The following is a 15142-nucleotide window of genomic DNA, read 5'->3' as shown; positions in this document are numbered from 1 at the left end:
TGATTACTAAGGAAAGTGTAGCACCTTGGTGGCGCAGAGGTTAGAGCACTGGCCTCCCGTCTGGGAGACCTAGGTTCGATTCCCGGTCGGGACACTTTTCACTTAGTTGTTTCTTTGGACTTCTTGTCAAGAAAGTCAAATGATTACTAAGGAAAGTGTAACCACTTGGTGGCGCAGAGGTTAGAGCACTGGACTCCCATCTGGGAGACCTGGGTTCGATTCCCGCTGCCGTCGTTTGGCTGAAAATACTTGGAAAGAAGAATTGGTCAATGGAATAAGAAGAAGGGAAAAAAAAAAGAAAAAACTTTTTAATTTATATTAAACACTTAGTCATACTTTTCAGCAAAAGGTTATATTCCGAACTGCCTTCGGCAGTTCGGAAGACAGTTGAAGGACCTGTCTGTGCGAAAGGCGTTCTCGGGTCGGCCTTCGGCCGACCCTCGACCGCTTGCTTGGTCAGTGAACCGCCGACACCGGGAAGCGAACTCACGTTCTCTCGGTGCAAAGGCGAGTGTGCAACCCACTACACCAACTCGTGCCCCACTTATACAAGGGTGTTGAAACGTTTTATCCAAGGAAATGGGGTGAAACACTTAGTCATTTTTTTCACAAAATGCTTCATCCACCACTGAATACTTATACACTTAAACACTTAGGCATTAGAACTTATTCTTTTAACTGAATAATATTTGGAAAATCTTTGCCTGCACTGGGATTTGAACCCAGGACCTCATAGGCGACAGACTGATGACTTAGCCACTGGGCCACCACCTTGTGAGAGAAAGCAGTAGTACTTATACTTTCACCTCTTTCATTTACCTGAAACACTTAGTCATTTTTTGGACAAAATGCTTCATCCACTACTGAAGACTTATACACTTAAACACTTAGGCAGTAATACTTATTCTTTTAACTGAATAATATTGGGAAAATCTTTGCCGGCACTTGGATTTGAACCCAAGACCCCATAGGTGGAAAACTGATGACTTAACCACTGGGCCACCACCCTGTGGGAGTAAGTAGTAGTACTTGTAGTTTTACCTCTCACACTTACCTGAATAATATTGGGAAAATGGATCGTCCACTAGTCGGTCTTAAATCTTAAATTTGTTCTTAAAAAACGACATAGTATAGTAAGGCTTTTTAAAATAAAAAAAACAACATAGTATATAGTTAGCCTTTTTAAAATAAAAAACAACATAGTATATAGTTAAGCTTTATTTCTTAAAAATGACAGTATAGTAAGGCTTTTTTTTCTTTCAAAAAACACATAGTATATTAAAGATTTTTCTTAAAAAATGACCATATCATTGATTAGCAATAGGGTGGTATTCATATTGTTAAAAATGTAGATAGCTATTATACAGTGTCTTGCTTACTTTTGAATTGCATGTAGCAGGTGTTACAGTAGAGCTGTTTATTTCGGATTCGAACCTCGGCGCCAGCTTCCGATCCTCCCAGGGCCGTCTTGCAGTCAATGCACTGATGAGCGATACAAAGAAAAGGGAAAAAAAAACATTGAGGTTTTTTAGATGTGAAATATTTCAAATAAAACCAAGTGTGAATCTCACCTTGAAACAAGTTAAATGATAACAGAGGCCGAGGGACTCGATGATCATGGCCGCTCCTTTCCCCAGCGCCGATCCGCACAACGTGCAGACTTTTTTCCCGCTGACCGACCTGCATCAGACAACATTCAGCTTGGACAGTAGACACTAAGGAACTGTTAATATGGCACCATAAGTCATTTTTTTCTTATTTTTGCTTCATGCCTTAAAATCATCAAAACACAATTTTTGCCTGGAAAATAAAAACACAGAATTTAACTGATTGCTTTCGTGTCTTCATGTGAAGGAAGATTTTTTTACAAAGGTTGATGCAGATAAAAAATATATATATAAAAATTCTGGTTTAGTAAACCAATATACTTTTTTAAAAAGCACTTTGATTATGAAAATAAATTGGAATACCGCATATGTATATTTTAAAAGATAAAAATTTCTTCTGCTACTTCTTTTTGCGACACAAATTAGAATAGTTATTGTATTATATTGGCCAATTTTGAAAAATGTTTACATCATTGCCTTACATATTAAATTAGTCAAATTTTATAAGAAAGTTCACTCTAAACAGTAATCAGAAGTGTTATTGTATTAAAACAGCTAGATCTTGGAAAAAAAGTGCATATATTGGTTACATTTTCCAAGAAAAGTCCAAAGTGGAAATAAAATGTGCAGTAAAAAAATTAAAAATAAACTGCAGATAGCCCAAAATCGTCAGCTTACATTCAGAAGACCCTTGAACCAGAAAAAGCCAGTTCCTTTACCTGTTCCACTGCTGCTGCCGAGCGCCTGCGTCAGAAGCAGCTTCCGAAGAGGCGGTGGCGGGTAGCGAAGAAGGGCCGAACGACTGCCGCGACCAGGGCGCGCTCCCCGCCGCCGGGCCCCGCAAAGACGGGGCCAAGGAGCCGGAGAGCGCCCCCGGTGGCCCGTTGTCGTAGAAGGAAGAGCTCCCAGAGAGGGCAGAGTGAGGCCGGGAAAAGTTGGGGATAGAGGAGTCGCCGGCGGGGGTCCAAGACGAACGCCAGGAGCGGAAGGGGTAATCCGGGCCTTCCCAGGGGCCACCCCTGCAAAGCCCACCCGCGCCCACTTCAACCACCGGACAAAGCCACCAGAGAGAAGGCACCCCCCGCAAGCTTTTCCGCATACCTGCGTGTGGACGGCGGGTCCCCGCCGGGGGCCGTGGCCGAGCGTTGGCGGATCCAGCTGTTGTCCGTCAGCAAGTTATTCTTCTTCTTCATGTCGCTCAGGAGTTGCTGACGTTGGAGTTCAGCTTGCGACGTGGGCAGGTGGGACGCCGCTGGGTCTGTCACGTCGCCGAACCCTGGAAGAGCAGACAGATGTCAGAAGGACAGTCAATTTTTTTTGTTTGTTCTATATCCACATTATGACTTGATGACTGACCTCTGCTCTGCAATCGTTCTTCTCCTTCTTCAAGTGACTTTGCCCTGCAAAACAACAACAATTAGTCTTTATTTCCCTCATGTTTTCATTAGCTTTGTATGCTGAACCATTATTGCCATTCTTGGATTGATTAGTATTACTTTTTCACAATTTTGCATGATTTGTTGGCACACTTTCAATCATTGCTTTTGAGTTATTTTTTTAGGGCCATCATGGTTAAGTGCTTAATGCTATCAAATGACCATTGCTCCTCCACTGCGCGCTCCTTCTCTCGCTGCCACTGCTGCTCCTCCAAGGCCGCCATTCTTCTCTTCATCTCCTCCTTTTCTGCCTCTCTTCTCCTCTGCCAGAGCAGCTCTTCCTCCTCCCTTTGCTTCCTCACTTCCTCCTCCGCCTCCCTTCTCCTCCTCCTCTCCTCTTCCTCCTCCGCCTCCCTTCTCCTCCTCCTCTCCTCTTCCTCCTCCGCCTCCCTTCTCCTCCTCCTCTCCTCTTCCTCCGCCTCCGCTTCCCTTCTCCTCCTCCTCTCCTCTTCTTCCTCCCTCTTCCTCCTCTCCTCCTCGGCCAGTTTCAGGCGCTCCAGTTCCTCCTCCCTCCTCCTCATCTCCTGCCTCTGGCGCTCCAGTTCTTGCTCCTGTTCCCTCCTCTTCATCTCCACTTCCCGCTTCTCTCGCTCGAGCTCCTCCTCCCGCCACTTCATCTCCTGCCTGTGGCGCTCAAACTCTTCCTCCCTCAGCTTTCTCTCCACCTCCAGCTTCAGGCGTTCTTGCTCCTCCTGCTCCTGCCTCCTCCTTCTCTCCTCCTCCAGCCTTTCCCGCTGCAGCTCCAACTCCCGGTAGGCGAGTGTCGGGCCAATGGGCTGCGGGAATACAGAAAGACGGCGTGAATAAAAGATTGAATAGTTTGAAAAAAGTTGTTTTGCATTTGAGAAGTTTCAAAACATTGGTACCTCAAATTGTGAAGCACTGCTGGAGATCTCCTGCTGGGCCTTAGTCCACTCCTCCTGTAGTTTCTCCTGGTCGCGCTTATATTTCTCCTATTTGATATCAAAACAAAACTTTGACCCCTCAATTCATTCAATGTCTGTTTTGGGAACAAAATGTAATACCTGTAATTGGCGCTCCTGCTCCTTCTGCCACTTCTCCTGCCTCTTACGCTCCTCTTCCGGATCCCAAGCCCAGCGAGCCGATGATGCCGTGAGGGGTGGAACGGGTATCTGAGGAAAGAAGGGAAATGCTAAGTTAACCCTCTTGCTTAATGTACTGAAAGATAATACTAAAGCAGACTTACTTCAGGCATGGTAGAATCGGATCCTCCTGAGTACAACAACAAAAAGGGTCATTTTTTTGCTGGAGTTGTCACATTATCCATTAAGACATTTTTAGCTTTTTTACCTTTGAACTTCAGGTTGATTTTGAATGAACTTTAGGATGAATTGTGTTTCAAATTCATGGAAATTTAGTAGATATTCAATGTACAATTAGAAAACATTTTGACAACACAACAAAAGAAGTGGATTTGAGGTCAAAGTTCTGTACCAGCAAATTGACCCTTGACCTCTAAGACCTTTGACCTCTAAGACCTTTGACCTCTAAGATCTTTGACCTCTAAGACCTTTGACCTCTAAATCCCTTGAAATTGCTAAAAACACCCCACACTCTCTTAACTGAAAAGCATGCAAAGCAATTCACCCCAATTATGAAAAATTATTTCACAATTACCCTTAACCCAGTAAAAAATAAATAAAAAAACTTTATAAAAACATGCTTTGTTACCTTTTTCAAAAAACTCTGACCTCCGTTTTAAGTTTATCATAGAAATGGGCTCTGATTCTACACAGGACATGATAAAAATGTGCTTTAATCATATGGTTAAACATCATTTATGACTAATAGTGGATATCTCCATCATTTTTTTGTACCTTTAGTGGTCATGGACACTTTGGGGTAACCACCATCCATGCCATTGGAAGCCACGTCCTATGGAAAGGTGCTACATTAATAACAATAACAATCTTTAAAATAGAATAGTTGTTGGGATTTGGCAGTACGCTTACCACAACCGAGTGGGTGGCGGTTTTGACGGAATCGTCCGCCATAGAGGTGAAATCCAGTGTGTTGGCGACATTGGTCGTCTCGGGGAAACCTACAAGTACGGGATGGCCTATACTGGTCAGATTGATGATCTTATGGCCTTTAAATGGCGGGGAAGATGGATCTCTGTCCCAGTCTGCGCGTAGACAATATAGCTTTTGTTTGAAATGTACTTTTTTCAGATAAGGTGTCAATATCAATGTGGACTAAGAAGCCAAATGCCGAGGAATTGTTCAGAGCCAAGAAAGCAGCAGAGGGGGACGGGACAGAGAAACCACCTTCCTCAACCCATGAAGACAAGAACTTCTTGCATTTTAAAAATGGACTTAAAATTGATGGATTTTTACAACTGCCTTGGGAAAACACCACAAGAAAAATAGTCCTGCTAGGATAAAAATAAATAGGTTTCCCAAAAATAAAGAAGCTTGCAAGTGAAAATAAGCAAGGAAATAACCACAGGGGGAAACAAAAGTGGGAATGTAAACTATGGTTAGTCAACACAATAACAGTTGGTATGGTTGGGGGGGATTTTCCCATTGGGCCGCCATGGGATTATTCACTCATGATTGAACAAACACTTTATGGACCAATTTAGAGTGCCACAACCACTGAGCAATGTGAGCAGGGCAAACTAGAATGTGACTATGTTAATACTTTTTCATTACCATGTGCATAAAAACACAAAAATTGCTCAAAATTGTCCTCTAACGGGTAGCCAAGATTGCCTTTTTTGCTATGTAGTATATATGGAAAAATAAATAAGTATATTCAATGTGATAAAGTGAGCTATTGTACTATGACTCACTGCTCTTGCCGTGCCGCCTGATGTCCATCACCAAGCTTCCTTCCTGCAAAGCTCGATCTAAGGCGTCCTTCCAATCCAGGTAGCGCAAGTCCATCACACGCTGGCCATTGACTGTCAACACCTCATCCCCAGACTCCAATTGGAACATCTCAGCTGGGCTCCCTGTAGGCAACATAACCGGGTCATCTTAAAATCAGATACTAAAACCCGTACAAAGTTGGCAAAAATCATATGAGTGATGTTTGTGTTGTTATTTCTCTGTGGTATTAAAATAACAACGGTTTTGTAGGAATGGCGATACCTGGTTGGACGGATTTGACATGAACCCCGGTAGAGTCCCAGGCCACATCAAAGCCAAAGTCTCGACTGCTGTTGGGCTTCTGGTTGAGGCTGATTCGCATCTCGCAGGAATGTTCCTTCAAAACAAACTCAGACCTGAATATGGTTTCATGTACTAAAGTAATTTGTATAGTTTGTATTTGAATTCATTCAATCAGACTACTAACTAAAAAACTGATTTTGGTTGCCAGTTTGTCCAAGGCCTAAGCAAGCCTGATTTTTATATTTGATCCAGAATAAAGGCTGCATACCTTGCTGGGTTCCACGGTCGGAAATTCCTTCTCGACTTGAAGCGATGAGATACTCGACATGGTCGTGAGACTCTTCCCCGTCATCTCTTCTTGCTCATCATCGTCGTCATCATCGTCGCTGCTTTGGACGGGACTGGGCTGAGACTGGACCCGCTCTTCGGCGGTCATGAACTGATGATAGCGGCTCGGCACTTGCGAGTTCTTGGAAGAATCCGTGTTGCCGTTGAGGCGGTTATTGGTGTCACCCAACTGTGGGAAAAATGTATTTAATGACTAACATATGCAACACTGCTGCAAAAAATGTACCATTTAAAGATATTCAAATATGCAGTGTGCGGAAAAGGATCTGAACTCACGGTGACGGAGCGGGTAAGGGAGCCCACGCGGGACGGCTGACTCCCAAAAGGTCTCGGCGTGATGACTGACGACAGTCTGGCGCTGTCCGATCTTTGGTAACTCCTCGGCAAGGATGCGGATATCCGAGAAACCGCCGCGGCGGTGCCCTCTGTTTTGGTCGTCGGGAGCGGTCTGTATATTGAAGAAGATGGCGGGGGCTGCGCCTGGGCCTGGCTATTTGGCTCGGAAACCGGAATTCTTCGCAGTGGCGGGGAGATCTTGTCGGGGACGGTGGAGCTTTCCAAGGCCGAACTCCTGAAAGAGGAGGCCGATTCGGCAGGTCGGGTTCTGGGGAACGAAGCCCTGATGTTGGTGTTGTCGGGATCGTCGGTTTTTGGTTTGGTGGACGCGAGTGGTACATCTGGGGGGCTTTCCTTTTTCTCGGGGACCACCCTCGAGCTGGAGGAGCGATAATTAGTGTCAACGGTGTAGCTCCGGGTCAGGCCTTCGCGGGGTTTTGGTTTTTCAAATACATCGGCGTCCTGGTCAAAGCTGAGGGAACCCATGCGGCTACCGATGCTGTAGCTTCGTCGGAACTCCCTGCCGACACAACGGATCATGGGGGTGCTTCAGTTATGCATCTTACGTTTTTATATGAAATGTATTTTACTTTGTTTACACCAAGTAATTTTTATTTCTTTCTTTTACCTGTCGTCTTGCATCTCCTGGTAGGTTTTGGATCTTCTGCTGACGCCACTGTTGGTGACTTTCTCAATCTCCTCCCTCTCTTCTTTCTTCTTAACAATGTCAGAGTTGACGCTCTTGCGTCGGTTTTTCCATTTGCTTAGGTCCTAAAAAAATAAGAATAAAATCGGAATGATCTGTGAGTTATTCTGTATATATATATATATATATATATATATATATATATATTTTTTTTTTCATTTGGGCGTTGCACTCACATCTTGCCACTTATCGTCGCCCTCCTTGACCTGCTCGCGGTATTTCTCGAGGGCTTCATACTGAGACTGACGTCTGACCAATAGAGGTTCTTCTGTGATGTCGCTTGTTGATTTGCTTCTAAAGGACAGAAAGGAAAAATCAGATTTTAAAATGAAAATAAATGGACAACAAACTGAACTAGTAGCTTCAGTTTGCAGATGAAAAGAATAATGCAAATCACACCCACACACACAGTTTCCAGTATAGTTCTATGACGACATCATATATTTTGGCATCCTGCAGGTAGTTGTTACATTGCACACATACACTAGACAACCACTGAGGGGAGCAAAAGCTCAGCTGGTTAGTGAACAGCACAAGCCCACAATGCAAAACACAAGCAAAATACCTTACACACATACCTGTCAACCCTAATCTCACAAATAGGAATGTATGCCCTTGCAAAATAGTAAATAAAAAATATTTTTAAAAAGTTTTTGTTAAAATAGAAAATACTTTGATTAAAAAAAGGTGTGTGTGTAAAATACAAATGAATGTGACTTTTTTCTAACAGTAAACTATTTTTAAAATCAAATTGTGAACACAATTCTAAATGTGATTGTGACACATTATGTTCAAAATATTGTGAAATAAAGTTGTGAATTTTGTATGTAGGATATTTAAAATCATTTATTTCTTACAAAAATCATTAGTAAAAAAATAATGCAGCATGAATTGTTGAAGTAGAAAGATATAGATGTGTGGAGTGAAGTGTTTTACATGATGTCCCTAAATGCACCGTTTGACCTACTTTTGGCTTTGACTTTACATTATTATAGTCATTTTTGTACTTGCTTTCAATTTAACGATAGAAAACGTTAACCAATCATGCATTGTCCTTAAAGACGCTACAAAACAAATATTTAGACTTTGTTTTCATTAATTTGGCGTTTTCCCAAATGTTATTTTACTATAGGCATTAAAAACTAAGTTTAAAATCCCATCCAAAATAAAGGCAAGCCTTACGAGTTGACAGGTATGTCCACACCCACACGCTCACCTGTAGAAACAAAACCAGTCCTGCAATAACCTGAGCAGGATTACAATTCTTAGACTTGTGACCTATTGTTCTATCCCATAAATCTCTGGACAAAAGATCTTTAGGGGGGCATTTAGGAACACCCATGGTATCCACCACGGCCGCCACACTTTGTCAAGTGTTAAGCATTATAAGCAGCAGCAGCCACAAGAGCGTGAAACGAGCAAAATGCGCCACATTCCTGGCAACCCGGCTCAACTCACCCGTCGAAACTCTCTGAGGCCTGTCGTTGTCTGGGAAACAGGAGGAGAAAAAAAAAAGGAATAAAAAGGCAAAGAGTGTCACATTTCTTCACAAGGGACCGAACTCGGACCTCTCGTGAGCATCACGAAACATTTAGTGTGCGCGTATGGATAACATTGTGGTTGTACTTTTATAGGCCTGGTGGGCCTTGAAGGAGTTGCAACATTTGCCAGTTGTGTGTGGAATTTCTGAAGGCATTTGTCACAATACCCTATAAAACGGTCCATTTATCAAATAATGATGTACTACATAGTCTTAATTTTTATGTATTTATTTTTAAATGCCCAGTATTTTCCATTTCATGCCACCAGCAAAAACAATAAGTAAAATCCCTTCAAAATATACATTCAAATATATCACATGTCCTCCCACAGGACATTTTTAACTCGACTGCAGTGAGTTACGGGCATCTACGGTTTAATTTGAACCCTTTCATGCAAAATCACAACAACAAAAACTGACCCGAGGGTGCTCAAATTTAACAGATTGCTCTGTTCCTATTATTAGCCTTTAAAAGAAAAATAGTCCCACCCACGTGCTAGGCCAGTTGTTTGATTTAGAGCAGTCCAAATTTGTGCTTGTACTGAAAACACGCAAAATTAGCTGGACCAATAAGAAAGATCCGATCAGAACTAATACACACCACATCTGTCCATTCGGTGCGAGAATAAAACGACAAACGTAAAGTACGTTGTTGATAAAATGCCTTCAAAATGCACCCTGGAAAAAATACCCTTACATGCAGCAAATTAGCCAGCCAACAAGACAGAATCCAAAAATATTCAAAATATAATCCTCCAAACTAAAGCAACGACAAAAACACTAAACCAGGGGTGTCCTAACTAATCCACATTGGGCCTCTAAGGGGGCAGGTTTTAAGTTCAAACTGATCCAGCACTTTAAAAACCAATGAGGTTTCTTCAGAAACCACCAATACACTGATGACACTTTAAAACACCAAATTGGTGAAATATTCTCCTCTTCATCGGCTGGAAAGAAAACCTGCCCCCATTGTGGCCCTTAGGGACCACTTTGGACACCCATGCACTACAGGCCAAAATCTCCCAATGACAAATCTGTAACAGCTATCTACGACTTGAGTGCTTTCAGCATCTCCACCATGAGCTTCTTCTTGTGCCTCCGCTGACTAGCTTCCCTGATATCCCGCCACCTCTGCATGTCGCCCTCGCTACAAGAAGCAGGAGCAGAGGGTCCGGCTCGTTTTTCCGACGCCTTTTCACGTTGGGCGGCGAGCTTCCGGACCAGCATATCGTCCGTTTCGGGGCACGGTTCCTTTCGCTCGGGCCCCGCTGCGTCGTCTTGCGACCCCTGCGACAGAGGGCGTGGTGGGCAGAGGAGCCTGGCTTGGAGTTCGGGGGGGAGGTCCCAGGGTTCGGGGACGGCTATTGGAGAGAAGTTGTCGGGAGCTCCAGAGGGCGGGCGGGTTCGCAATTGCGTTTCCTCCCTGCGTTGCACCACGTCGTCCCGCTCAATGTCGGGGAATTCGTCCTCTTTCTCCCGATCGGGCCGGGTCACGATATTGATCTGTTCTTCTGACGACCAGAGGCGGCGCTGGGGAGCCAGCGGGGTCTTGGCGGCGGCCAACTCGTCGTTGGATTGGAAGGCTAAGGTCCGCCTGGCGAACATGTCGTCGTTCTCCAGGTCGGGAATGATGCTATCGTAATCGATAGGGTCCGGAGGCTCCCTGGGGTCTTGGCGCCCCAGCAGGGGCCATCGCTGACATTTGACCAGTCTGGGGCCGGAGGTGGGGTCCACCGGAGTGAAGGCCGCGGGCGGTCTGGCTATGGGGGTGCTCTGGGTTGGGAGAGGTGGGCTGGGAGGGTCCAAAGAGAAGCGGGAAAGAGAGAAAAGGATAGACAAAAAGGTGGAGAGTGACTGAGTGAATGGATGCATGCAATTTGAACAAAAGATCAAGGAAAGGAGGAAAAACGAGAGCGGAGACACTTGGACAAAGATAGTTGAATTGCATATAGATTTAGGGAAGCACAATGGAAGACTAGTTCTTTCGAAGAATCCCTGGCACTAATGAATGCAGTTAGAATAAAATACAAGACTATCTCGAGTATAATTTTTGAATACAAGTGGTTAGAATTATTGTTTTTTTTGCACTTAGCGTAAACGGACCACGTCCAAATACTTTTGTCCAAGTTGCGCATTTTTTCAATGCATTTAAGCAAGGCTGTCCAAAATACTACCTGTGGCCAACAGCTAATTATTTGAGTTTTTCACTAATTAAAAACACATTTTGATATTTGGACACCATTGCTTCCGAGTGTATTAGGAAAAAAAAAGCTCTTATCCAGCAAGGAGTAGCCAATTTTTCCCAAAATATTAGAGAGTACGTCCAAGGATTAGTCGACAAAGAACACCCAATATGATGTAACTTTATGGACCTTTTCTCCACAACGACTGCACTACAAGCCGTGGATGGGCGAGGGTGGGAGACCACCCCCAATTGGCACGGAGGAGGTACGCCAGGCTCTGAATCGTCCGACGAGGAGCCCGACTTCTCTTGGCTGAGGCCGAGTATGAAACAAGAGCGGGATACAAAACGAGGGACAGCGACACGGAGAGAGAAACGTTAGAAAAATGAAGCAGAAATGTTCAGGAAAATGACATGCTTCAAGGAAAAAGGAGGCTAGTGAGAACATTTAGCATGAAGCATGAAAAAATGGGGGTCTTTTATCAGGACTTTTAGACTAATGGTCATTTTTCCACTTAGAATTTGGAATCTGAGTAAATCAGGCCGTCTCCTCACACACCTGAACCCTTGCATCTTCCTGTACCAAGCTCCCTTCTGAGACCCTCGCTGGATTTTCTGGACGTAAACGTCCTCGTCCGGTGCCCACAGCTTTGGTAAGAACTTGTGGTGCGAGGCATCACCAGCCACTGTGGGTTTGACTCCCATCTTACGGGTGTAGAGGTCGTCTTGCACCGGGTCTGCGTAGCCAACGTCGTCGTCCTCGTCTTCGGAATCGGGGTAGGGGTCGCTGAAAAGGCTGGCGGTGGACACTGGGGGACGGCGTGGGGGTCGGTTTTCCTCGGTGTTGCCGCTGCTTTGTGAGAGATGTCGCGTGAATGCATTTGTTTTGTTAGGGTGTCACTGCACTGCATAAGTAGCGGAAGGGTTGGGCGGATCCTTGTCGGGTCAATTGAAATAGGGATGTCCCGATCAGATATGTTTGAGGCACCCCATTTTGTGGTCCTGATCGGATTCCTCAGAAATGGATTAAGGAGGGCAAATTTTGTTTTTTTTCCTCCAATGATGATCGTCTGAAAACAATTTTTGGATCTGGGACATCTCTAGCTTGAAACCCAACTTAAAAAAATCAGGCATGGCAAATGAAGACATGCAGCTGAAACTCAAACCTAGCTCAAAAACGTAAAAGAAATGCAACCAAAAAAACGGTTCCATTAGTCCGAACACATCCACCAACGTCAGCCGCGGTTAGAACGGAAAACCCAAGGCAAAAAGAAGCGCTCGTTTTAGCGCTCTGGTCACAACACAACCACACCGCTTCTCTGACCTGCCGCCAATTCGGGGTCTCGGTATCACCCCGGCCCGAGGCCCCCACGGTGCTTTGACCGAGGGACCGACGGGCACGGAAAAGTTGGCAGGGGGTGCCGGCGAGGGGTTGCGGAAACGTCTGCTCGCCAGGTCATCCGTAACGAGATCGGGATCCGGACGATCCGATTCGGAGTCGCTTCCGCTTTCGTATTCAAAGCCCCACTTTTGGAGACCGCTGGGTAATGAGGGACTTTTGTCGGGGGGCGGCGACCTGGCGTCAACCGAGGGTCCCGTTCCAAAGAACATGAACCGTCCATTGGACCAACGTGATCCATTGAACCAATATGTTAAATTCTCAATGAAAACCCCATAATTCAATAAGGAAAAATTGAGGACACCACGTTTTCACAGTACCTGAAGATAGGGGCGTCGTCCTCCTCGTAGCTCGGGTTGGCCCAGCTGCGACGGTTGTCGTCGTTACGCTCGGCCCGTTTTTTCCTCAGCGGAGCCGGCACATAAGCCGTGGTCTTGTCTTTAGAGGGCAGGAACTGATTGAACTGGGTAGTGACCTTTGGCGTGAGGGTGACGGAGCGGCGGTAGCTAAGAGATTCCTTATTGCCGGCCATCTTGAAGGCTGCGTCAGATTCGGCGTCGCTGCAACAACCTGCCGGAGAATAAATGTAAGTTTTATTACAGGAAAGGCTTCTAGAAATGTCCAAATTGTTGCTGGGTGGAACATAAGCGTCTGAGAGAAACATGTTGGGGAATAATTGTACGTTGAAATGGGGATATTTTGTTTAATTTTGCGTTTTAAGGCGAGGGATGTCGAAGTTTGACGAGCAGTATCGGTATGGGATTGGGTTTTAAGATTAGAACCGGTCTGACTTGTCTTTGTGTCTTTAAGTAAACCAAATTTTGGTCTGGACCAATGAAAGTGAACTCTGGACTTTCCTAGTGTGAAGACACTTTGTGATTTTTAAGTCAAGACCACAAACCCAAAACAAGTGTTTTTACATGTCGGTGTGACAAAAAAATAAACTAGAAATACTACAATTTACATGGGGAAAAAAATGTATTACATGATGTCATGGTCGTTTAAAGGTATTATTAATGTTTGTTGTTTTTGCACGAATTTACAATTTGTGGCATTTGTTATTTTTGGTTTGAAGCCAAATATTCTCATGCTATGTTAAACCAATGTTGACCTTATTTCTGGAAGATTAACAGCTAAGTTGGCCCTTCTAAAGAAAAGATACGAGAAAAAAAACAGTTTAACTTTTGGCCTGGGTTGACTTGACGAGGCTTTAAAAAGAAGGTTATAATCGAAGAGGAGAAACTTTGTTTTGGCACGAGTATGAAGACATTTTTTTCTTTTTTGGAAGCTTCTTCATTTACAAGTCAGTGTGGAGCACTGTGGAATGTCTCACTGCTTCGATCTTAGGGGGGTGCATGGAACATGATGCGTCAACCCACCCTCATTTCAATGCTCTGGTTAAAGTCCACAAAAATATTCCTGTATAATGAAAAACACCACTAGAGGGAAGCAACTGTTTGTACTAACCAAGTCAACTTTGGGTGCTTTTCACAATTCAGCAAAGCAGAGATAAAATATTTACTCTAGACTTTTCAAATGAGAGAAAGTGAAAATGTCTTACCCTCGCTGCTGCCTTTGAGCGTGACGTCCGATGAGATACTAAACGGTTGCGAACTCAGAGAGTCCAAGCTGTCCAAGGAATCGTCTCTCCTGTGTCCACCTCCTCTCCCTCTTAAGTCATGAAGCTCCTCTCGCTCTGAATACCAGCTATCTCCCAAACCGCTATCTTGGATGCTCTTGCCTTTCTGACTGGACAATTCTTGGAGTGCCTTAGAACACACACACACACAAAAAGAGAGATTGTCAGAACAAAAAAAATATTATCCCATTCCTGTCAACCTTGGCCAGTTGCTCCCCTTATGAATGATCGCTACAAATGCAATGTTCACATAGGGTGCACTTAAAAGTCTAAAATGTTCTCCAAAGGGGATGGGGTGCCCAATCAGCATGCACTAAATTCAAGATTCGGGAAAATGGGTATAACGAAATTGGTTTTACGTACTTAAAAAAAATCCTGTACAAAAACTTATAAGATATGCTAAAACGTACTTATATTGTATATAAGGCCACTTAACAGGCTCCCTTTAAAATGTACAGTAAACGTACAACAAGTCCAATTGTCTGCTTAATTAAAAAAAACAACCTCAGTTTCCCTTACTTCTCGTACTTGCAGTAAGATTTGTTTTACAGCCGGAGTTACATATTACACCTACAAAACCTTTAACCAGCATCAGAGTAGAAGCCTCCTACAGGCAAGAATTTGCACTAAACCGAAATAATAAATAACCAAATAGATACCAATATAATGCTTTAGGTCTTCTCTTCCCAATATTACTTGCTATATTTCTTAGTTCCACTATTTTGAGACTACAAATGGTCACCCAAAACAATAAACGGCAGAAAGAAGTTTGACACCCCCTGCCTTACAGTCAAATTATTCAGAAATTTACA

At 44.1% G+C, this 15142-nt stretch overlaps 1 protein-coding gene across 6 annotated transcripts in view; it reads right to left on the bottom strand.

The window, feature by feature from the left end:
• lmo7a (LIM domain 7a) overlaps nucleotides 1-15142 on the bottom strand; it is a 33107-nt gene that overhangs the window by 1155 nt on the left and 16810 nt on the right. For 2 of the 6 annotated variants that reach the window (XM_077727768.1, XM_077727769.1), the window contains exons 8-28: nucleotides 14253-14460; nucleotides 13012-13261; nucleotides 9029-9058; nucleotides 7747-7864; nucleotides 7493-7635; nucleotides 6805-7384; nucleotides 6449-6697; nucleotides 6160-6274; nucleotides 5859-6020; nucleotides 5017-5189; nucleotides 4882-4939; nucleotides 4736-4792; nucleotides 4251-4276; nucleotides 4069-4176; nucleotides 3910-3996; nucleotides 3206-3819; nucleotides 2964-3007; nucleotides 2709-2883; nucleotides 2327-2626; nucleotides 1572-1680; nucleotides 1380-1482 (exon numbers count right to left, since the gene is read on the bottom strand). In XM_077727768.1, the coding sequence (XP_077583894.1) occupies nucleotides 1380-1482; nucleotides 1572-1680; nucleotides 2327-2626; nucleotides 2709-2883; nucleotides 2964-3007; nucleotides 3206-3819; nucleotides 3910-3996; nucleotides 4069-4176; nucleotides 4251-4276; nucleotides 4736-4792; nucleotides 4882-4939; nucleotides 5017-5189; nucleotides 5859-6020; nucleotides 6160-6274; nucleotides 6449-6697; nucleotides 6805-7384; nucleotides 7493-7635; nucleotides 7747-7864; nucleotides 9029-9058; nucleotides 13012-13261; nucleotides 14253-14460 (3709 nt within the window). Of the gene's footprint in view, nucleotides 1-1379; nucleotides 1483-1571; nucleotides 1681-2326; nucleotides 2627-2708; nucleotides 2884-2963; nucleotides 3008-3205; nucleotides 3820-3909; nucleotides 3997-4068; nucleotides 4177-4250; nucleotides 4277-4735; nucleotides 4793-4881; nucleotides 4940-5016; nucleotides 5190-5858; nucleotides 6021-6159; nucleotides 6275-6448; nucleotides 6698-6804; nucleotides 7385-7492; nucleotides 7636-7746; nucleotides 7865-8537; nucleotides 8550-9028; nucleotides 9059-10161; nucleotides 10903-11482; nucleotides 11606-11851; nucleotides 12146-12616; nucleotides 12869-13011; nucleotides 13262-14252; nucleotides 14461-15142 lie in introns of all 6 variants that reach the window. The other 4 variants (XM_077727773.1, XM_077727772.1, XM_077727771.1 and 1 more) reach the window with 4 other exon arrangements.

Source organism: Stigmatopora nigra, chromosome 11 (genome assembly GCF_051989575.1).
Source record: "Stigmatopora nigra isolate UIUO_SnigA chromosome 11, RoL_Snig_1.1, whole genome shotgun sequence".
NCBI lineage: Eukaryota > Metazoa > Chordata > Actinopteri > Syngnathiformes > Syngnathidae > Stigmatopora > Stigmatopora nigra.
Note: the sequence above shows the minus strand (reverse complement) of the source record. Positions and strands in the feature narration are given on the sequence as shown.